The sequence below is a fragment of the Anguilla anguilla genome, chromosome 5 (genome assembly GCF_013347855.1).
Source record: "Anguilla anguilla isolate fAngAng1 chromosome 5, fAngAng1.pri, whole genome shotgun sequence".
Classification (NCBI taxonomy): Eukaryota; Metazoa; Chordata; class Actinopteri; order Anguilliformes; family Anguillidae; genus Anguilla; species Anguilla anguilla.
This window is the reverse complement of record NC_049205.1, coordinates 48,415,270-48,438,749: the sequence shown is the minus strand read 5'-3', so window position 1 is coordinate 48,438,749 and position 23,480 is coordinate 48,415,270. Positions and strand designations below refer to the sequence as shown.

At 40.3% G+C, this 23,480-nt stretch overlaps 2 protein-coding genes and 1 long non-coding RNA gene across 5 annotated transcripts; 2 read left to right on the top strand and 1 right to left on the bottom strand.

Moving 5' to 3' along the window:
• Nucleotides 1-25: 25 nt before the first annotated feature.
• Nucleotides 26-2,500, top strand: LOC118227166. Its single transcript, XR_004765188.1, has 2 exons — nt 26-98; nt 2,114-2,500. It is a non-coding gene; the product is annotated as an uncharacterized LOC118227166 (long non-coding RNA).
• clpxa (caseinolytic mitochondrial matrix peptidase chaperone subunit Xa) lies at nt 2,170-14,660 on the bottom strand. 2 transcript variants are annotated; one of them, XM_035417333.1, is made up of 15 exons: nt 14,335-14,660; nt 13,865-14,091; nt 12,651-12,808; nt 12,326-12,446; nt 11,662-11,816; nt 11,269-11,428; nt 9,403-9,444; nt 7,529-7,705; nt 7,265-7,429; nt 6,731-6,819; nt 6,125-6,289; nt 5,666-5,965; nt 3,976-4,068; nt 3,564-3,670; nt 2,170-3,472 (listed from the first exon to the last, which is right to left on the bottom strand). In XM_035417333.1, exons 2-15 carry the CDS (start codon nt 13,917-13,919, stop codon nt 3,382-3,384), a joined length of 1,878 nt encoding a protein of 625 aa, XP_035273224.1. In that variant the 5' UTR covers nt 13,920-14,091; nt 14,335-14,660; the 3' UTR covers nt 2,170-3,381. The 2 variants fall into 2 exon arrangements, with proteins under 2 accessions (XP_035273224.1, XP_035273225.1); XM_035417334.1 differs by lacking the exon at nt 9,403-9,444.
• A 3,462-nt stretch (nt 14,661-18,122) lies between these two features.
• On the top strand, nt 18,123-23,448 carry spg21 (SPG21 abhydrolase domain containing, maspardin). 2 transcript variants are annotated; one of them, XM_035419157.1, is made up of 9 exons: nt 18,123-18,274; nt 19,365-19,455; nt 19,930-20,091; nt 20,601-20,681; nt 20,794-20,939; nt 21,329-21,437; nt 21,774-21,881; nt 22,090-22,230; nt 22,535-23,448. In XM_035419157.1, exons 2-9 carry the CDS (start codon nt 19,393-19,395, stop codon nt 22,658-22,660), a joined length of 936 nt encoding a protein of 311 aa, XP_035275048.1. In that variant the 5' UTR covers nt 18,123-18,274; nt 19,365-19,392; the 3' UTR covers nt 22,661-23,448. The 2 variants fall into 2 exon arrangements, with proteins under 2 accessions (XP_035275048.1, XP_035275049.1); XM_035419158.1 differs by having other exon boundaries at nt 18,144-18,290.
• Nucleotides 23,449-23,480: the final 32 nt, after the last annotated feature.

Here is a 23,480-nt window from a genome sequence, read left to right as displayed (position 1 = left end):
ATCCGGATCGGTGATTGCGCGCGCACAGTACCCCCCATTTTATCGGCGGTCGTGGATAAATTGACGAATGGCGGAGTTTGACAAATTTTATACAGCAGGTTGGGGATTCTAAAGGATTCAGATTTTTTGTGTTGAAACTGTCATGTTTATCAGTTAAACGTGTGATTCAGATTTGCAGAATTTATACCACATTTCCAAAAGTATGTGGACACCCCTTCTATTTAGTGGTTTCGGCTATTTCATAAACACCCATTGCTAACAGGTACATAAAATCAAGCATGCAGCCATTCAATCTCCATTGACGAACATTGGCAGTAAAAAATGGTTCGTCCTGAAGAGTTCAGTGACTTTCAATGTGGCACTGTCATAGGATGCCACCTTTCCAACAAGTCAGTTTGTCAAATATCTGCTCTGCTAGAGCTGCCCCAATCAATAGTAAGTGCTGTTATTGTGACGTGCAAACGTATAGGAGCAACAACAGTTTAGCTGCAAAGTGGTAGGCCGCATAAGTTTACAGAACAGGACTGCCAAGTGCTGAAGAGTGTGGCGTGTAAAATCATCTGTCTTTGGTTGCAACACTCACTACAGAGTTCCAAACTACTGTATCTCTGGAAACAACGTCAGCACAAGAACTGTTTGTCAAGAGCTTCATGAAATTGGTTTCCATGGCCGACAATTTGTGGAAGGCCCGTTCCTGTTTCAGCGTGACAATGCCCCCGTGCACAACGCAAGGTCCATAAAGAAATGGTCTACCGAATTTGGTGGGGAAGAACTTGACTGGCTTGCACAGAGCCCTGACCTTTAGCCCATCAAACACCTTTTGGATGACTTGGTATGCTGATTGCGAGCCAGAGCAGGGCTTATGCCCTACATCAGTGCCAAACCTCACTAATCCTCTTGTGGCTGAATTGAAGCGAATACCCACAGCTATGTTCCAGTGTGTAGGCTGTTACAGCAGCAAAGGTGGGTCCAAGTCCACATTAATGCCCATGGTTTTGGAATGAGATTGTCAATAAGTACATATGGGTGTGAAGTTCAGGTGTCCACATATTTCTGAAAATGTAGTGTATATCAATGTTCATAAATGGTCGTAGTCCTCTGCTCACGGGAACGCAGTTTGCATATTTCCTACAGGCAAATGATTTTTGCGTTACATTCAACAGACACTCTTACCTAGAGCACCATATTCAGACAACATTTTCCGTAGAAAGCGATAGGCGGATGAGGTGTTTGAGGCCTTTTTATTGGCTGGACCGCATCAGCGGGGCCAGCCCTGCAAACGCGAATGTCTGTGACTGATGACTGACTGATGAAGTTACACCGCACATGTCTGTGACGTTGGCCGGTTTGGTCCCGCAACATACTAGGTTTTAACCTGGTCTTGTTAATACAGGATCTAGCACGTAGGAACTTGAGTATGGAAATGCGAACCAGTTAGTTTCTAGTAATGTAAGATCATAACTCCACTTCCCATCTAATGGAAACACAAAAAAAAAAAATGTGGTGAAAGTGTTGAACTTTGCAGCAGTATTCCTGACAAATTGGAGTGGATTAAAATGGACCCTGACAAATGTAAATTCACACAAAATGAAGGCAAGAAATTCGTTCTGCAGCTTTGAAATGTAAGAACTAGGCCTATCTGTTTCTGATATAAAAGGTTATGTTTGTACATGCTATCAATGACACCAGTTTAGGATACATTTTAGGTTAGTTTTAGAACTGATTTAAAAATTGTAATCCTGTTACTTTTAAGCAGAACATAAACTGACTCTTCAATACAAGACATGCTCATATATTACCAACAGGAGACCTAAAGGTAATCTACGGCTAGACACTCTGTCCCAAAAGTTGCATTAAAAAACCTGAGGTCGGCTAATTTTTTTTGCCTGGAACTATTCCACAGAATATCAGGTAATTCCCATCGGATCCGGTTTCTAAATCACAATTTTAAAATGCTTTTTTATTTAAGGTGTGCTTTTGTTGAGATTTGTTTGGTTGTATTAATGTTTTTGTTTTTCTTATTTAATCCTATTTTTATTGTCTTACTATTTTGTGTCATTTGTTTAATTAACCTATCCAAAGATGTGATCTGTTGTTCTCTTCCATTGTCCAGTTGCTGTACACAATGGATGTCTCCAGGAGAATCAAGAAAACATTCAAGCTGCCTAGTTTATACAGAGATGTACAACTTTATTCATATTTTAAACAATCACATCTAGAAATCCTTGAGGTTCACAAATGTTTTAGGGCAAATAAGTTTGCTTTTTGACCTGTATGCATTGGATCGAAATGAATAGGTAGCAATTTCCAAACCAAAAAAAAAAGCACTGTTTCTTTAGAAGAAACAGAAAGTGAATGTACAGTTACAATATAGTGTTCAGCCAACGTGTAGAGGCTTTGCTAAGGATTGAAGTGTGGTTCAACCTGAAGATACAGAATGGCTTTAACACTTAGGAGAAAATGGCTGTTCCATAAGAAACATAACACTGCATGACTACATGGAGGAGAGAAAAAAAGCTTTCAAACTCCCCCAGTGTAAGTGTTAAAAAGCTGGTTTGTCCAGTCCAGTTCCTTTAAAATGTCAACAGACATGCATACATGTACTTCCTCTGGAATTATGCATATGTGAATAACTTTGAGAAATCCCTTTTAAGCAGCAGAACTGTCAATTTTTTACAGTTTAAAAATGTTGCTTTCAACATTTGCTCTGTGAAATTTGCTAGTGTACAAAATCATAACTTCCAAATTACTGTCAGGTGCATGACCTTTTAAACTCCATTTCAGTAGAACTGCTTAACACCAATAAGCCAGTTTAAATCAAAAAATGAAAACAAAAATTGATGTACAGATTTGAACACTTCAATGAAAAGACCATTACATGTAATTTCTAAATTGGTAAAAACTTGAATGTGTCTAGTTCTACTTTTTCAAGTGTAGGTTATGATCCCATCTATATCCATTTGGTTCCCAAACCATTTCAACGGAGTCTTCAAAATCAAAATAGAGCTACCTACTTAATTTGTTAAGAATAAAATTAATTGATCTTTACACAGATATACATGTTAACAGTCCCTCTTTCAGGAAAAGACAGAATAGAGTAGGTCACCCGGTTAATGCACCTCCAAACACTAAAAAGAATTCTGTTCCAATACATGGAAACAGGGTCTCACAGGGTCAAGCCTAACTTTGTTTGTCCTCTGTTTGAACCTTTGTTGTAGAAAAACATAATCACCTTGTTACTCTGTTATAGTATGTTCTTTCTGATCTCACATTGTTACATTTCTGTCGACGGATTGCAAAAAATCCACAGCGTATTTTCTGAAGGGATAAGATTCTACATGTTTATATTTAAATAAATTCCTGAAATGAGCGACAAGCATGTCAGTTGTTGGCTGCATCTGCTTGTCGTGGCCAGCTCTCCTCTTCAATCCCAGAATCATATTCCTCCTCAGCAGACTCTTTGGCAGGTGCCCTGAAAACAAAACAAGAACCGTTGAAACGACACACGATTGTACAGACATCGGCTTGCAGTGCATACATTGCAAAAGTATAAAATGCCTTACCTAATGTACCGGGGATCTGATTTTCCATGAACAACTTCTTTGTTGAGTTCCACAGCCATAATGTCAGAATGTGGCACTTCAAACATGGGTTCAAGCAGCAGCTTTTCCTGTTAAAAAGAACAGCACACCAGGAGGGAACAGTGGTGAGGTGGCATGTTCAGCAGAAGTGCACACACACACACACACCAATGCCATCTGTGCCCAGGAGTTCCTGGAAACAGTTGAAGTTTCAGTTTGCAGGTACTCTTCAGGTAATCAACTCTTCAGGATGATTAGGTACATGGGCTGCACCCGACAACGCTATAGTGTCCTTCCTTGCTTCTTTCCTATACACATTTATGAGTATGTGTGCACACACACCCACACATATTAAAGATACACACTTAATGTTTGTAAGTTATGATGCTCTTACCATAATCGATCTTAGCCCACGAGCACCGGTCTTCCTCTCCAAAGCCAGTCTGGCAATGGCTCTCAAGGCATCTGGAGTTACATTCAGTTCACACTGAAGTGATTTAAAAAGACACAGTTGTTAAAATGAATCCATAGCAATGATCTTTTAAAAAATAAACAGCCAGACTGGTCTGTGCCTGCTCGGTGGATTTGTGTGAGACCAGAGGTGCCTGCCTAGCAGGAATAGTTACTACCCTCAGGCAGTGTACCACTATCTGCACTGCCCATACCACAATCATATTTTCCCCTTCATCCAGGAAGTGTACAGCACACAGACAATGAGCTCACAAAAACACTCTAAATCACTGGACTGTGTATAGGACCCTTGCACCTCACCCTTAACTCATAACTTATATAACTTATAACCCACTTGTACGTTGCACAATGCACTTTCACTAGTACATCGTACTATAATGACCACTTGTAGCATCATGCACTTTAATTTGTTTACCCTACGGCAGCAACTCATTGCATTAAGGCATGTAGACATGGTCAAGACGATCTGCTGAAGTTCAAACCAAGCATCAGAATGGGGAAGAAAGGTCATTTAAGTGACTTTGAACGTGGCATGGTTGTTGGTGCCAGACGGGCTGGTTTGAGTATTTCATAAACTGCTGGGATTTTCACACACAACCATCTCTTTTACAGAGAATGGCCCGAAAGAGAAAATATCCAGTGAGCGGCAGTTCTCTCGGCGAAAATGCCTTGTTGATGGCAGAGGTCAGAGGAGAATGGCCAGACTGGTTCGAGCTGATAGAAAGGCAACAGTAACTCAAATAACCACTCGTTACAAACAAGGTATGCAGAAGAGCATCTCTGAACGCACAACACGTCGAACCTTGAAGAAGATGGGCTACAGCAGCAGAAGACCACACCCGGTACTAGCAAGTACCTAATAAAGTAGCTGGTGAGTGTATATTTAAATATATGTGTGTGTGTGTGTGTGTGTGTGTGTGTGTGTGTACATGCTAAGGTATTAGGACAGTGATGCAATTTTAGCTATTTTGGCCCCATCCTCCAGCACATGAAATGGAACAATGAAGATAAGGTTAAAGTGCAGACTGTCCGCTTTCGTTTGAGGTTATTTGCACCAAAATCGGGAGATCTGTGTAGGAATTACAGACCTTTTTATACAGTACCAAAAGTAATTGGACAATTGACTGCTCAGCTGTTTCTTGTCCGGCTGTGTGTTGTACAAGAAAGCTAGCAAAAGGTCAAGAGTCTGTTGCTGGTATCTCTCAACATTATAAACAAAGAAGTGTCAATGGCAGTAAAGCAGGCCATCCTGAGGCTGAAAAATTTGAATACATTGATCAGACATGGCCAGCATTGGGTGTATCAAAATCAACAGTTTGGTACATTATTAACAAGCAATAACACACTGGTCAGCTCAGCAGTTAGCAAGCAACCAGGTAGACCACAGAAGACCACTGTTGTGGACAAAGAATACTAGGTAGTGTTATGGCTTTGACATGTACAGTATGGTTGCCACAGGAACTAGCTCACTTGGATCAAACTTTTTTCCTTTTGTATTTTTGTTTATTTTTGCTTTTAGCTATGGGAGTGGGGAGCAAGCATTCAATTGTACATATGCATTCAATTGTACATAGCTACATATGGCAATAAAAATGTGGAGCCTCGAATCTCACCTTGTCCATGCTGAAGAGGGCCTGGTACTGGGGCACCACGGCGTTTCGGGGCTCGATCAGGATGCGCACCAGCGTCTCCTCGTCCAGGCTGTGCAGCGGCACCACCACGGGCAGGCGTCCCACAAACTCAGGGATCATGCCGAACTCGATGAGGTCCCGGGCCTCCACGTGGCGAAGCAGCCGGTCCTTCTCCTCCATCTCCTGCACCGTGTCCACCTCCCCGCTGCTGTTGGCCAGGTCAGCCGCGGCCGCCGCGCGCCGCCCCTTCCCCAGGTTCGACGGCGTGCCGAAGCCCAGGTACTGATCCGCACGAGAGCCGGAGGGGGAACAGCGCACAGCCACGCCTTATTACCACGAACGCTGGGCAATTTTACCTTGAGATTCCTTTTCACTTCATGCTGGATCCAACATTTAAAAACAGACTTGTTTAAAATCAGTGGCTGGATGGCAGGAACTCACCTTTTCATTCTTTCTCCTGCTGATTATTCGGTCAAGTCCATTAAAGGCACCAGAAGCAACAAACAGGATGTTTGTAGTGTCCACTTGCACTGTCTCTCCTCTCAATTTTCTTGAATTCTTTTCAGGAACATTGACAATGGTACCTTCCAAAAGTTTGAGTAAACCCTAACAAAGGACAACCAAAGCAGACAAAATATCAGCACTGACACCAAGAAAAAGATTGTACAGAATCGATCATTTCACAATTCAACATCCTGCAGTAATATTAGTTCACTAGCATCTCTTACTGATGGTAGGTGTTAACCTGTGTGTGCCAGGCAAATCTATCAAAGAAACTAATGGTGCGGTAACCCGAGCAACCCTAACTGACGTAAATTAACCCTACACCTGGCAGAATGAAACCAAAATATGCCCCACTGCTACAGACTCCCAATCTACCAATGACATAGTCCAGACTCAGAACTGTCACATACATTGGGTACAAGGCCCAATCTGTGCCTGTGGTAAGTGCCTTTTCTGACTGGCACTTGGGAACCCTTCCAAAAATATGTTTGTCATCCACTCCTCAGTTGCAACATGGTTAAGTATGATATTTCATATACTGACTTGCTGTACACCTTCCCCGCCAACATCTCTCAACTGATGAATTCCAGGGACACTTCCAATTTTATCAACTTCATCCAAAAAGACTATGCCTACAAAGGAAGAAAAGTATAATTAAATACCACATATTTTAACTGCTCTTAATCATTATAATGTTTTGAACAATGTTCCTTTATTCTCTTTATTATTATAAATGGACAATGTGACACTATAATTACAATGTGTAATAAAATCTCGAATAAATTGCATTACATTACAGGCATTTAGCAAACACTCTTTTCCAGAGCGACTTGCACAACTTTCACATAACATTTTCTCATTGTATACATTTATACAGCAGGATGTATACTGAAGCAACGCAGGTTAAGTACCTTGCTCAAGGGTACAACGGCAGTGACCTACCTGGGAATCGACCCTATGACCTTTCGGTTACAAGCCCAGTTCCTTAGCCACTGTGCTACACTGCCGCCCTATAATAATAACTTCAATACAACTTCAGTGTTACTGAGAACACAAATATAATAACCCCAGACCCACCTTGCTGTGCTTTCTCAACTGAATAATTAGCATCCTGCAGCAGCTTGGCAATCACAGACTCGATGTCCTCGCCCACATATCCGGCCTGGGTCAGAGTGGTGCAGTCACATATGGCAAAGGGGACATCCAGGCATTTCGCGAGGGTCTGAGCCAAAAGGGTTTTCCCTGTTGATGACAAATGGAATAATTTAAAAGCATCAACATAAAAGGTCACTCTGGAAAGCAAATGAGGGAATACCCCACTTAAACCATGCTACATCTCACCTGATCCTGTTGGGCCCAACAGCACAATGTTGCTTTTCTCCAGTTTAATGTCGCTGTGGTTGGAATCCAGGACCTCGCCTCCTCTCTTCTCCTGTGGGGTCTGCTGGTTCACCTGCTGCTGCATGGAGGCCCCAAGGGCATTGCCATGGGGACTGATTCCAGCAATTTGCAGCAGCTCTGAAACAAGAGGAGGACACAATGTTCACAAAACTAAAAGGACGCCAGTTTGACAAGACTACACGGCAGGGAGAATACACTCAAGACACACACACATTTCCTCATTTCTGCCTCCATGTTTTTACTCCCCAGTCGACCTCCAGGGTGAGCTCAATCTCCTCTTCATCAAAGCCCTAGCAGTTCATAGAATATCACCGCGTTACAATGCTTTGATGGCATTGTATGGGATTTGTCTTTCAAAATAGCCAGCTTTACTTCAAAATGAAAAAGAAAAAATAATTGTTATATTCAAAAGGACAGCAAAATGCACGAGCAGCTTCCTAACCCCATACAATATTTTACTTTGGGGTGGGATGCTTGTGGTTTTGAAAGAATACGCCATTCGGCTCTGAGTTTCAACACTGCCTCAGAAGACACAGAAGCACATAACTGGCGAAACAGTTGTTCCCTTGTGAATTTACATTACCCACTTCTACTGTATGTAGAAGTAATATCTTTATAAAACAATCCATGTACTCAATAACACAACTGAAATTTTTGAAATTGAGAAAGAAAGACGACACAAATTTGTATAATGAACATTACACAAACATTACACACAGGTAAAGCAGAATCACCTCAGGGCATTATTAGAGATACAGTTTAGGTAAAAAAATAAAAGTACATTTTAAGAGCCTCTAACAAAGGGCAGATCGAAATGCAGATGCGGCTCTTCCATTACTTTACTCATGACTTCTGTGAAAGTGATTTCTATTATACAATACTGCTAAGAAACATGACAGGAACTTTTCACAAATGATTACAGCACCTCACATTCACATAAACAGGCACAAAGACACAATGGAAGAGCACATGAATTAAGAAAAGGAACCCCAGCCCTGGTACTCAGTACCTTAAATTGTTTAGCTTACTATGTTCCCAGCATCATACAAATATAGAAGAAATTTTTATTTAATTCAAGCAACTCTGAGATAGCATTGTTACATTCCAGGCCACTGCAGAGAGGAGACAAATATTCAAAGTAGGTGATAATGACTAAATTGGCATATTTCACCCTTTTATTTTCAAGGCAGAATTATGCAGATTCATAAACCTAATTCAAAGTGCTACATGTTTTTATTGCCCTGAACCCTCACAAGTATTCTTCTGTGGTCATGTTTAGTAGCCATTACAACCTTGTTTTTTGTTGGAGGTGACATGATGTTGACAACAGGTTAAAGTTCAAGCTATTAATAATTATGTCCTGCACAGTGTAAAGTTACTGCACAGAGAGAGAAGATGGATAAACTAGGTCACTGGGATGCTTCATATTTCTGCCTGCACATGATCGAGAAAGGCAGCAGCAAGCACTTTGAATGGAATTATTCCTGTGCAGTTTTTGCACTTGTGCAACCACACAGCAAAAGAATATTTGCACGTTTTAACTTTTTTTGCACCATAAAATTCTAGTTCATCATTTTGATTCTGATTTTAGGTGGAATTATTCATTCAGGATCAGGTCATTACTGCATGGCTGTGCTGAAAGGCATAGGATTTTGGCATTTGTACAACACAAAGATTAGTTAATTAAAAAATGAAAAGCACCTAATTCGGAAGGGTAGTTGCTTAGCGTGCCACTCTGGAGCGTACTCTAGTCTTGTAACCTCGGTTAACATCTAACAATCTACAAATATAGGGCATGAGAGATAATCACTTACTTGTAAATCTGTATTCATCTTCACGTCTTCTTATTTCTAGCTCTACAGAAAAAGGATGAAAGTTGTCATATCAAAAGAGCACTATCAAACTACTTCTGCCTCCACAAAAGCCATTGTCAGAAGAGGACGCTCCACTGAACCTCCCTACATAAGCACTACTACCACTTGTTTCCATAATACACGAAAAAGAATGAACTGAAAATGACATTTTACACATTATAATCGATTGTACAAATGCCAAATCACAAAGAGGAGTCCAACAGCCTGCAAATGCAGAAGGAAGTACAATTTTTTTTTATATAGCCTTGTGCTTGTGTGGCAGTACTGACAGCGTTCTTGCTATGGAGACCTGAAAGTCTGGTTGAGGGCACTGCTGGGTGGCTCATCCTGTTAAGGCCGCCACGCTGCAATGCATGGATGAGCCCCATGATTTCCGATCGAATCCGGACCAGTAGTTCCATAAGGCGATGTGCAACTAAATGCTGATTTCATCGCCTAGGGTATGGGAAGATTCAATCAGCTAGGGGTCCGTGCTCTCTAGCAAACCCCTGCTAGTCGATAGAGTGTCTGTGGATTACGTCAAAGCCGCATATAAAAAGGTCTTCCTCCGACTCCAAACTTTGAAAGCTTAGCCAACGTGTTTTGGGGAAGAACTGCGGATATCTAGACTCTCCCCAATCAGTAGTGGGGTTTGCGTATGAATGTGGACGCGGTTGCAGATATTTAACCATTCCAAATTAGGGTGGGAACAGCACATGCTGGATCTAGAGTTTTTAAAGTCACCTCACGTCTGGGGCAGCACGTGCACAGATAAAGGTATCTGTTCTTACCAAACGCTCTGAAAAAATGCAAAACCACAGAGAATTAATTCATTCTTCCTTTACATTACAGGTGGGACATATTTGTCTTTCAGGAATCTACATTACATTAGAAATCTTATCCAGGGCGACTTGCACGGCTACCCTGTTTATCAATTAATTGTTTTTGATTAAATTTACGTACAGAACTTTACAAATGAAGTAATGTCCCATCCTGCAATCAAGCCTACAGCCTTCCATTTTCAACTTCAGTTACAAGCCACACTGACAAAATTTCAACCATCAATGTTATAGAACACTAAACCTTAAAACAACCTGTGTGGTTTTTAAATAATATGAACATATAAAGTTAAAAGTAGAATACTGGTGAGAAACTAGGGTTTTGTGTATAATTCAGAAAAAAGAAAACAGCCAGACACTTTTACACAGAAAAAAAACCAAAACAAAAATAAAAACAAAAAACAAAACGAAAAGCACAAACATCTGACAGTGACAAACACAAAATTTATCCGCAAAATACATGAAAGCCCAGCAAATGAGGTGTCCATGACAGACTTCTCCCACTCTTGATAAAAATATACAATTGACAATCACATGCATGGCTTCAGACATCCAATGTTTTCCCACACAGTAATGTATGAAATCGCTACTGACAATGAATGGAGAAAGCTGCATCAGACATATTTGTTAGATGACAGAAACCTAAGAGTAAACATTGCTATCCAAATTCAGAATCCATTTATTAACACAGGGATTCTCAATGCTGATCCAAGAGCCACAGGGTGCGTGGGGGTATCATTTTCACCTTAAAATCAGCAATAAGTTCTGACTCAAGAAATCAGGTGAGGAGGGTTAACTGTAATAAAGTGCTTCAGTTGATAAATTAAATGCCGTGTACCAACAAGAATTATCAGACACTGCGGTCATCCAGGACCAAGGCTGAGAACCCATGTATTAAAACAAGCAGCAAAAAACATCAGCACATCCATCAATATAGAGCTTTTTTCCAAGTGTTTATTTTGACACCACCACGACAGTGACTACCAACCTCGTGGTGTGAGGGAGGTCTGCTTCTCCACTTCAACCTGCTGTCTTGGGCCAGCTGGGATATTGTTGTAAATGCGCTTGTAATGGTTATACACAGCCACTGCTAGCACTTTCTTTGCATAGGACTGGCCGACAACGTACTTATCGAGGTAGGCATAGATCTGAAAGACAAAAAAAATAAATAAATAATAAAAATGGTAATGTGTAACTCAAATGTGTGACTCAACCAGACATATTCAGACAATCAGAAATTCTGAAAATCTGGTGCAACTGAAAATAAGATAACATGTTCCAGAGGTTTTGCTCAACAGATAAGGGTTTTTCTTTACTTAATTGCACCTTACTAAGGTGGAAAAGTCTTGCTTTTTTAAACCTTTTTTTAGTGTTCACCTACCTTTTTTGGAGGCGGTGGTGGCTTTTGCTGAAAGGCTAGTTTAACAGCTTCTGCAGCAGATTCCGGCTCTTTATTCAGACCTTTCTTTGAGTCAGTTTCAGAGAGCACCACAAAAAAGTGATGGCACTTCTCACATTTCACGAAGCGTGTTGAAGCTGGAAAAGTGAAAGATTTTTTAAAATCAAAAACAAATCCTTGGAACTACACAAAATTGTGATTCAGTTACTTTGTTGTGAACTGTCATGGTATCCTTTTTTCACATGCCATATTGAGTATAGTTGGACGACAAATAAAATTGTACATGGAGTCTAAAAATTTTAAATATTCAGTAAAGAACCTGCTCCTGAGGACGTTAACATACTTAGTTATACACATACACACACACACACGCACACACACACATACATATGTGTCTGTGAGTGCTGGACTTGACAAAGTGATTACAGTTGTTAACTGACTGCTGCAGAAGTGTCCATCTGACCATCAGTATGTTATGCAAGACATTTATTTTTAGAATCATACAATTTGTCCAAGAGGGATGACCTAGTAGAGTCCGATATTCTCCACCAACTTGTGCAAGGCCTTCACATGCAAGAGGCACTGAAAAGAAACTGTAACCATTTTTCAAACCCCTTCTAATTCAGGCACACTTCAAAGCACTTACAGACAAATGTTTCCACATGAGTGCAGGGATCACCGCACTTCGGGCAGCGGAGCTGGCTGCCTCCTTTCCCAGAGCTTCCTGAACTTGCAGATCTCTTCCCTGCTCCCTCACTCAAAGACTTCTGCTTAGTAACAAGGCAAGAGCAGACATGGAACACAATTCCAAAAAAAACCCTTCTATCTAAACACCAATAAGGAAAGTAGTTTACATATTTTAAAACAGAAGATATCACAAGAATCGTAACATTTCCCAGATGGCAGTCACTGGTTATTTATGTAAAGAATACTCTTTTATGGCATGAGGTAAAAAAAATGAACATGCATACCTTTCCATCTCCTGAGCCATCTTTCGTTGTTCCATCTTTTGATGCAAAATACACTGCGGTCTCTGAGAATGACCTCACAGGTACTCTTCGAGTCAGATGAACTTCATGAGAACTCGGTCTACCAAATGCAAACAACTGAACCCGAGAGCAAGTGAATCCTGAAACACCAAGAAATGAGCCCATTAGCCATAATAAATCTTTTTATAAAAGGTCTTTTTAAGTTACATTGGTAACTACTGATCTGATATGCACTTCTCTAGAACAGCCCCGTGTGTAATAGTGTCATTTTCACGATCAAAATATTTAACATCAAGACTGATAACTGCCAACTGATGCCTCATAATACAAAAATCAGTATTCGCTAAAATCTGCTTTTACTAAAAAAAAAATGTATACCATTTTAATAAGCTAGGGGGCACAAGACTGAGAAACCTGTATTAGGAAACAAAATGGCAAAGGCCACATAAAAGAGTAAAGTAAGAATTTAATGGATTTGGTATCTGGATGTTTCAGGCCTGAGACCCATGTATGCATATATGTATGTACGTGTGTATGTATCCGTGTGTGAGAGCATGCATGCGTTATGTAACGTTAGCCAGAAACAAGTTACAAAGATCTTAAGTACAGCTAGTTTATGTAACTATGAAAATTGGCAACAAGGCACTGGTTGACACTGAATCGTGGTCTGCATTACTAAACACGTATTCTAACTTTACTGAAAGAGTACTTATGAAAGCATCGAGAGAACTGTACATTTGTAAATAATCTGGGTTTGTCCAAAATATTTTATTAATATTCCATACTGGATACGGTTGCTTTCAAATCTACATTCACATAGAGAGGCCTGTAATTTAGCTAGCGCTGCATGCATAACTGTTATTACTCTTGTCCCATAATCAAAAGACTAGCTAACGAGCAAGTACTATAGCCTTACCCGACAAGGTTGTCGCTAAACGACAAGCTACAGCCTACGTTACAGGCTAGCGAACGAACTATGTACTAAGGTACGCAGATCTTCCAATAATTGCCATTTAACATCCATGCAAAAGTTAGTCAAACAACTGACAATCGCATTCAACCCATAACTAAATGTCATATTTACCAACCTAGCTAACGTCAGGGGCCTACCCCCTGCCTACAACACAATGCTAGCCAGCTAGCTAACGGTATCAGGTAAAAGTTGAGCTACACAACTGGAGAACTGGGTTACTCACCTTTGTGTGCTGAATTTATGAGTAATCTCGCCGCAGATGCGCACGTGCAGGACATTTTTTCACTAACAAGGGTCCAGCCACAATTAACAAATAAATTTGTTCAGAAATGTTCGAAGCCGTGTTAGCTTGCCAGCTACACTGTAGCAAAAATGGTAGCTACGGTAACGTAGGGTACGTTCTGTTCCGCAAATACCGTGTGATGTTGAAATGTGTTGGTAGGCCCAAGCCTGTGAAAACAGAGTAACGGATTAGAATATCAAAACAAGCAAGCAAACAATCTTGTATCAGAAAATGATCAAAGCTAAATATTATTAATCGTCACGGTATTGGGAGAGATTGTAATTTGCAGAATCCAATTCAAATTAGTTCTGTCGGCATGTTATCGTCTAGTTGGCGAATAGCTAGCTAATAATAACACAGGCAACACATTTTCTGGATCGCTAGCTAGGCTACTGTTGTACTTAACTTACGGGTAAATCCGCGAGAGGAACCAACCATACACAATCAGACTAAATAAATTCGTTGAGTCACGGTGAGAACAGAACTCGCGCAGAGTGCTCCAGGTCCGGTTGGCATGTGTAGACTAGTTCCAATGTCACACAGTACAGATCGCATTGGTAAACTCCCAAAACGCAGTTTTCTTGTCTGTGTGTGACAGCACAAATCGCGAAGTGATGTAAGCGCTGCTTGTTACGAAGTAGGTCAGCCACATAGTTTATGGTTATTATTGAAGATTCGAATGTTATATCGTTAGCTGGTTAGACAACAATATTTGTATGAACAGCTTGATACATTCTGCCCCCATGCGCTGGTATTCGATTATTCACCGGTGCACAAAATGCCAAATGTTTTTATTCTAAGTTTTTTTAAATAAATTTTTTTTAAACTAATTCTGCGAGTTAATGGAGACATAAAATACATGGAGCCTAATGCACTGTTTAAGGCAGCAGAATATTATGTCACTGTCACTCCCCTTTATTAATTTAACGAAAATGCATATTGTTTATGTTGAGAGGTCGAAGCATTCTCAATAAATAAATGACTTGAGAGAATTGATATGTTTACATACTTTCTTTGCATTACACAAACTATGCAGGTCATGATATAATAGACCTATAGTCCATTCTAGGATCACCCCAAGTTATGTACCGAGGAAACCAAAGTTTCAAAAGATAAAACAGTTTCAAGCAACACTATAAATTAATTATTGTCTATGCCTCCCCATGTTAAGGGCAGTACTTCATTTGGCCACTAGATGGCAAAAAGGAGCACCTGAACAAAAGCTGATTTCTGCTTTTTAGGCATTAACAGCTTCTAATTTCTTAAACTGTAAATTGAGAACTTACAAGTTCTCTTTTGAGGTGACTATAAACATAGGTATACATCTATTTATGGTGGGCAGGACGGTGGTGCAATGGACCTCACAGCAAGAAGGTCCTTGGTTCAAATCTCAGCCGGGACCTAACTGTGTGGAGTTTACATGTTTTCCCCATGTCCGTGTGGGTTTCCTCCAGGCACTCCAGTTTCCTCCCACAGTCCAAAGAGATGCAGGTTAGGTTAATTAGAGAGTCTAAATTGCCCCATAGGTATGAGTGTGTGAGTGATCAGTGTGTGTGTCCTGCGATGGACTGGCAAACTGTCCAGGGTGTATTCCTGCCTCTCATCCAGTGCATGCTGGGATAGGCTTCAGCACCTCCTGTGATTCTGACCAGGAATAAGTGGGTATAGATGATGGATGGATGTATTTATGGCATTTAAAACGTGTGTGTGTGTGTGTGTGTGCGTTTTATTTCATGGTATTTGCTGTTTACATTCACTTTTTATTTCCTTGTAAGTCTTTGTCCAATTTATAATAAAGAAACTACCTGTCATAGTATTTCAAAATCCCTGTTGGCTGTATGCATTAATACTTTTTATTTATTTGAATTATTCAATTATTATTCACAGATTTCTGTAAGATTTCAGTGTTATCTGCACAAACTGCATTGCAACAACAACTGCAACAACAACAATAATAATCATCATCATAAAGAGGCATGTTTTATAATGAAATTGGGTAAACCTAACAATAAATAAATAAACACTGTCGTTTATGAAAGGACAGTGTACTCTCCAGAATGTTGATTAGATATGTATTGTTTTTGCCAATTCAGTCAGGATTGACTCATGAAAATGGTTAGGTGAGCCTTAGGAGATGTCCCCCGGTAGATATGTTCTGATGACACTTCAAGGATAAAACAGAGCAGGCAGGCTGACAGACAGCTCAGACGTCTTTCTGTCGATTGCTATGGCAAGAAAAGTAAACAGCAGCAGTAAGGAAGGAGGCAGAGGCTTTTTTATTATAAGATATGAAACACACTTTTCCTTCATATTTTATCAAACAGCAAATAGTTCAATTTCCTGTCTTTTATAACCCATTTGTTGCAACACTTCTTTGTGAGAGGTTAATGTCATGAAGAGTGCACTGCAAATCCTTCAAGTGGCTACGATCAGGAAAGCCGCGTTTCCACCAAAATTACCCGGAACTTTCAGTCCCAGGAACTACTTTACCAGGAACTAAAAGGTTCCTTCAGTCTGCGTTTCCACCGGGGTCTAAAGTACCGCGAAGATTAGGCAAATTAGCCCACTGACGTATGAAAAAGCAACGTTGTCGTCGGTCCATCTGTCATATGATTTCTTCCGTAACTCCATACTACCACCGAAGTAGCCTACATTATTTTCTAATAACCGGGACAGCCCGGAGGGGTTTATTCCACTTATACAACGGGTTACCAACAATGACTATATATGGTTACTTTTGTATTTATTGATTTTCATATATCCTCTCAAACACATTCATTGTGTTTTTATGCGAACATTCGCTTTCATGTCTTGACATCCGAAGCGACAGAATGCATTCACATTTATATGTATAACTGGCAACAACAGCAGAAAACATGCACACGTTGTAAACAATTTGCTGTTTGGTTACTTTCTCGTCGTCAATTGCATATAGGCTAATGGCAAAATGACAAGAATAGAACGAAAACTCGGACTTGCGTGAAAATGTAAATTAGTAGTGGTACAGCTAGCCTACCGTTTGCTTTCCTTCGAAGTTACTGCTAGCCGAGCAGCGAAGTGTGCCCTCCAGTTGCGAACCATGCACCATAAATTAGTCCATAGTCTTCCTGGTCTTTTCGTGGAATTGAAAAATGCCAGTAAAATTGAGTAAAATTACGGCAGTCTGAAAAAGCTAAAGGGAAGATTACTAGAATTAACCTGTTATTTTACCCGGATAAAAAGTGCGGATGGTGATTTCCAGTTTGCTTGTACTGTATCACCAATGTTAATTATGCAGAACTACCGCATACCTCACATAACTGTATCAAACGTTTTGAGTCAATTACAACGGGCTAACAAAGAAAATCCGGAAGAAAATATTCAGCAACCGAATTAATCCGTTTGAATGTTTTGGTACCCTACGTAATATGCTGTCCCAGCACGAATGCTTAGCATTTTATAAAACGAATACTAAAGCAAGAAAAGAACAGAAGAGCACACGTTATAATTCCAAGACGTTGACAGGCTATAACCAAAAGTAGGCTACTGCGCCGCATAACATACAAGTTTGATTTGAAGTTATTATGAAAATAAATTGGTTTGCCGCTGCATATTTTCAAACATGGCGGGTAATGGCGGAAAATAAATACAACACAAATGCTGCGAGTACTCGACCAATCAGAAATGTTCAGCGCTGCAAGCTCCACCCAAAAGGTTCCTGTACTTTCGGAAAGTACTACCCCCCGAGCAGGAACGTTTTGGGGGGTAAAACAAAGCCCCCAGAACTAAATTTAGACCCTAGTTCCTGCGGTGGAAACGCACTGAGTTCCTCAAAAGGTTCCTAGTTCCGGGGTATAGTTCCTGCGGTGGAAACGCGGCTGAATATGTTTTGGGGTGATTGTTTTGGGCTCAGGCTCAGCTATGATCTACCTTAATTAAAAGATGACTAGGGAGGGTTTAATTGCCACACCCCCCGGAGACACGTGGGTCAGTTGCCATTTGGGTGGAACACTATTCAATTGTTCGGTGTAAACGCGCAAAGCGGAGGAGCAGTTAAACTAATTTATACTGATTAGGGAGCGATTTAGGACATTCTTCCCTCAGTGCGGTAGCTTTAATTGTACAAATATCAAAAGAAACATTTTATCTTTGGAGCCCAAACTGAGTCTAAACTGTGTCACATGTGCACTAAACCAATCAGAAAAGAGTGCGTTTCAGGAAAGCTGTGACGTTACAGGGGGGGGGGAAGCTCAGCCCGGAAGTAGCTGCAAAAATGTCATATGATTTGCAATAGTGTGTGAAAGGAATAGAACGGTAATTAGCTGGCGTCCGGGCACTAGTACGTGGTTATCCATCGGACAGAATGATGTGGTAAATAACAAGAAATGTATTTCACTATCATTTGTTATTTTGTTAAACAAATGTTTTTGCTGTAAACTTAATATTTACCTTGCAATTAAGACAACAGCAGCTAGCTAACTTTTATCTTATGAAAATGTGGCGGTGTATCTAACTTGGCTAGCTAGCTAATGTTTATGTTATCTCTATAATATAATCAACGTTACTAACTAGTAACGTTCGGTATCTAAAAGCTTAGTTAGAACGAGCTGACTGACTAGTTCGTCATAGCCTGCATTAACCGTGGTCTCATGTCGACTATCTTGTATTTAGATTATCGTCGGATGATTGTCAGACCTAATAATCTTGCGTGAAAGTGGAAGACAACTAACACATAAATGCTGTTAGCTAGATGCAACACATTCTGTGGATTGGGAGATGTTATTATTCCTGTAGTAATTAACGCTAGTTTAAATAGCTAACGTTATCAACTACTGGCTATATGTACTATAAAGGTTGTAGACATTAGGCTTGTCAGCTGGTTAATTCATTTACTGGCTGGCTAATTCAGTTCCATAAATTTTACTTTAATTATTTTACTGGCCTAACGTTAGTATTGCTATTACAAAACTGTTTTCTCCTAACTTGTTTTTTAACCGTAACAAGGAGAGGCTAACATTTCCAAACTAACTAAAACTAAAAGAAAGGAAATAAAATGTGATGTTTATATAATTTCCGTATTATCTTTGATCGCAGTTCACTATTTTGAATGAAGATGGAGCCAAGTCATGGGCCAGTAAAATAAAACGAGTTGCACCTAATCTTATGTGTGAAACTTCTTTTACTCAAGATAACATTTTGGTCCTCACATACAAGCACTGGTTTTGGCTGACAGAGGCCCAATTTAATCTTCTAGGCTATGTATTTTTGGCTGGACCGCAACAGCGTGGCCAGCCCTACAAACGCGAATGTTTGTGACTGAGTGATGAAGTTGGTCGGTCGAGTTATGAAGTTACACCATTGGTCGGCCGTTCCAGCCATGTACTAGGTTTTGACCTGGTCTTGTTTAAAACTATTTTGAAAATTATTTAGTTGTTAACATTATTGTTGTCTTAAATGCTAGTTAATGTGCAAGGTCCTTTGCCCCAGACATGGAGGAGATAAGAGTATCTCCTGACTACAACTGGTTCAGAAGCACAGTTCCACTTAGAAGAGTAAGTTTTAAATGGTCTTTTCTTAATTGACGTTAGCAAATTGATTAAAGATGGCAATAAGGGTAGATTATCCTATGGTTGCATTTAAGACCGCACAACATGTTTTATATGCTTGCAGAGTCCTGCTCTATTAGACATGTTTTTTCCCTGTGGTACTGATCTTCTTGTATAGGCAGTTTGTTTTAAAGTATTTGCTCACGTGTTATTCTAATTTAAATTTGCATGGGATTTGCAACTGTTAGAGCCATTGGGAAATTGTAAATTTTGAAGCACTGTGAAAGGCTTTGTCATAAAAGTACCTACCAATATTCAAAATGTCACCGTCACCCCCCCCCCCCCCCCCCCCCCCCCCCCCCCCCCATTTTTCATACTTAACCTCTGTAGTTACCCTAGCATTAGAAAAATAAATGGTATGTTATGGTATTTCATTGGTGTGAGTGCTTTAGTTGTTTAGTTGACTCTGTTTACTTGTAGATAATTGTGGATGATGATGACAGCAAGGTTTGGTCCCTGTATGATGCTGGGCCCAAAAGCATTAGATGCCCCATCATCTTCCTGCCTCCAGTCAGTGGGACAGCTGAAGTGTTCTTCCAGCAGCTTCTGGCACTGACAGGCTGGGGATACAGGGTAATCTCGGTGAGTGCTGCTCTCAACGCCCACTGCACTGACATTTATGGCCTTGTGTTATTCACTGGGTTGTATTTGAATTGTAGTTTTGTAACCATGGCAACAACTTGATGAAGGTTCTGAATATGACTGCAGATGTATTATGTTTATTTACGCAGTATTATCTTTTCCTAAGGACATCTTGTGTAATTCATAGTTTGGGCTTTTTTTTGGGTAAGTAGCGGAACATTGTCTACAGTCCACTACCGGAATGATAATACAAAACTGGGGTATGTCCTAATGTAAGAAGTACTAATAACTCAAATGTTTTTTTTTTTTTTTTTTTTTTGTAAAAATGTTATAGAAATTTTAAATTGAGGGAACAGTTTCACAGAAATTCACTTTCTTGTCAAGAAAGGATATCATTACTCGGATACTATTTTCTAGTATACCATAAATGACAAATGAGTCATGGAATATTACCACAGGTTGTCCAACTCAAGTCAGGCACATCTAAATTGTACTATTTTTTTCCTCAGCTCCAATATCCGGTTTACTGGGACCTGCTGGAATTTTGTGATGGATTCAGGAAGCTACTCGATCACTTACAGCTGGACAAGGTTTGATGTTTTGACTTTTTTGTGATTATGCAGACCTTACGAAAATGATAATCCACTACATTTAGAGTGTTTCATTAAATTAACTGGCAATTTTTCATTTTTACTATCAAAGGTTCACCTTTTTGGTGCTTCTTTAGGAGGTTATTTGGCCCAGAAGTTTGCTGAGTGTACGCACAAATCCCCCAGAGTGCACTCTCTTATCCTGTGCAATTCCTTTAGTGACACATCCATCTTTAACCAGACATGGACAGCAAACAGGTAAAATGAACTCTGTGTGTGTGTGTGACCAAAAGTATCTGGACACCCCTTGGTCTGGGGCTGTTGTTCATGGTTTGGGCTAGGGCCCAATGAAGGCAGTGAAGGCAAATCTTGATGCTACAATCACATTTTACAGCATACTATCACATTTTAGATGATTCTGTGCTGCCCCAACAGTTTGGGGAAGGGCCTTTCCGGTTTCAGCATGACAATGCCGCCGGGCACACAGCGAGGTCCATATAGAAATGGTTTTGTTGAGAAAGATGTGGAAGAACTTGCTTGGCTCGAATAGAGCCCTGACCTCAACCCCATTCAACTCCTTCGGGATCAATTGGAAAGCCAGCTGCGTGTACACCGAAGCTTTATACATTGTTTACTTGTTGTTACAGTTTTTGGCTGATGCCTGCCTTCATGTTAAAGAAGATTGTCCTTGGCAATTTTGCAAAGGGACCAGTCGATCCAAAAATGGCAGATGCTATTGACTTCATGGTTGATCGGGTAAGATTGATGGTTCAGTCGATCCATTACACACACCCATCCTACTCATGTGACTTCTGTGATCTGTTGCAGTATCATTCAGAAAAGTGCCATTGATGCAAAAGATTTCACATGTATATTAAATACATTTTAATAAATTGGTCTTCACTTAAAAAGTCAAAGTGAGTAATGTTTGAAATCTGGGGTTATTACTGTGGAGGGGGGACATGGTGTTCTTCAGCTCAGGATCATGGGTAATGAATATAACTTGCATGTAAGGCAGAGGGTGTGCAAACTTTTTTTTTACGACTGATTTGTTGACAAAATGCATGTTCTACTCTGTTGCTTGGGAACCAGCTGGAGAGCCTGAACCAGAGCGAGCTGGCTTCGAGATTGACCCTGAATTGTCAGAATTCTTACGTGGAGCCGCACAAAATAAAAGATGTCACAGTGACCATTATTGATGTAAGACCAATGTTATTTTTGTTGAGCCTTAGTCAACATGCAGCTGGCAGGTCTAACATTTGTTTGGATTGGATTAGTTTGGACTGTTAATGCCTTAGGTACAAGGCAGTAAACCTTATTTAGCAAATTATGTCTGCTACTATATTATTCTTTTTTGTTCTGTGAGTTTGGCTGTATGTGCAACGGATGGCTGTTATTCTCTTTGAAGGTGTTTGATCAGAGTGCGCTTTCACATGAAGCGAAAGAGGAAATGTATAAACTCTATCCAAATGCCAGACGAGCTCATCTGAAGACGGGAGGAAACTTCCCCTACCTTTGCAGAAGTGCCGAGGTCAATCTGTACGTACAAGTGAGTGTCCATGTTCCTTGCTTCCGTTGAATTCTGTATGAGTCTGCCTGTCTTCCACCATTTTACCCCAGGAGTTTTCACCAGAGCCTGTGTTCTGTATTCTTGCAGTATCATACAGGGAAGGCCTTGGCTTTTCAGTCTGATTAACGTCTGCTTTGTATGAGTTTATTTTTCCCCCTCAGCTGTTCAAATGTTTGTGATGTTTGTCTTTTGATTGCCGGTTACGCATGTGTGCTTTTGTAGTCAATCCAGGTGTGCATAATGATCCGTACTGGGCTTTTAAAGAATTTGTATTGTTCCGCAGATTCACTTGCGGCAATTCCACGGCACAAGGTACGCGGCCATCAACCCGGCCATGATCAGTGCAGAGGAGCTGGAGGTACACAAGAGCAGCTTAGGCAACGGCAGGGGCAGTGACGAAGACCAATAGGAGCCTCCCTCCTTCTCCTCTCCCTGCTCTGGCTCGTACGCTGAGCTGGTGGCACATTTCTCCTCAGCTACCAGCAGACTCACAGAATCTTTAACACCGATCTAAGCACTGTGGACGGTTGGCATTGTGATGGGAGAACGAGGCTTTGTGAACCCTATAATGGATGCTAAATCTTTGATTCCTACAAACCAATCATTGCTCCCTGTGGCAAAATGTGATCTGTTCAGAATCAGTTTAACACAATAGCTTCACATGCACTTTAGGGTTCACAAAGCCTCCCTATTCAGTCAATATTAGAATATTGACCAATCAGCATTTCAAACAGAGATCTTTTTTGGTCTCAAGGTTTGTTTTTGTTTTTTTTTCTTCTAAGATGCAGATTTCAGTTAACACAATAACTATAGTAAATATAGGAGCATATTTTATTAATTGTTACTGTAAATAATTATAAATTGGCTTTGTTTAAAAAAGACAGAAAAAGCCTACATATGAGGCCATCTTTTGTACCCGTTTGCCTTATGATTCTAATCCTTTGTACTCAATTGTTCATGGACTTTGTACTGTGTCACTTAAGTCATTGTTTTTCTTCTTGGTCTTCAAGTTTTTGTTCTAGCACTTTTGTTGTACTGAATATGAGCAATGATTCCTGCACTGATAAATAAGGCTAAATGATCTACTGATGTTTCAATGATTACGGCTGGAGAGAGAATTGTGTAGACAAATTTTTTTTTCTGAGGAAAATGAGTTTCACATCTTTGATTAAATCTATCTTGGTTATCCACCCCCTGCCTAGTCTTAGTGGTGATTATTCTGAGTGAAG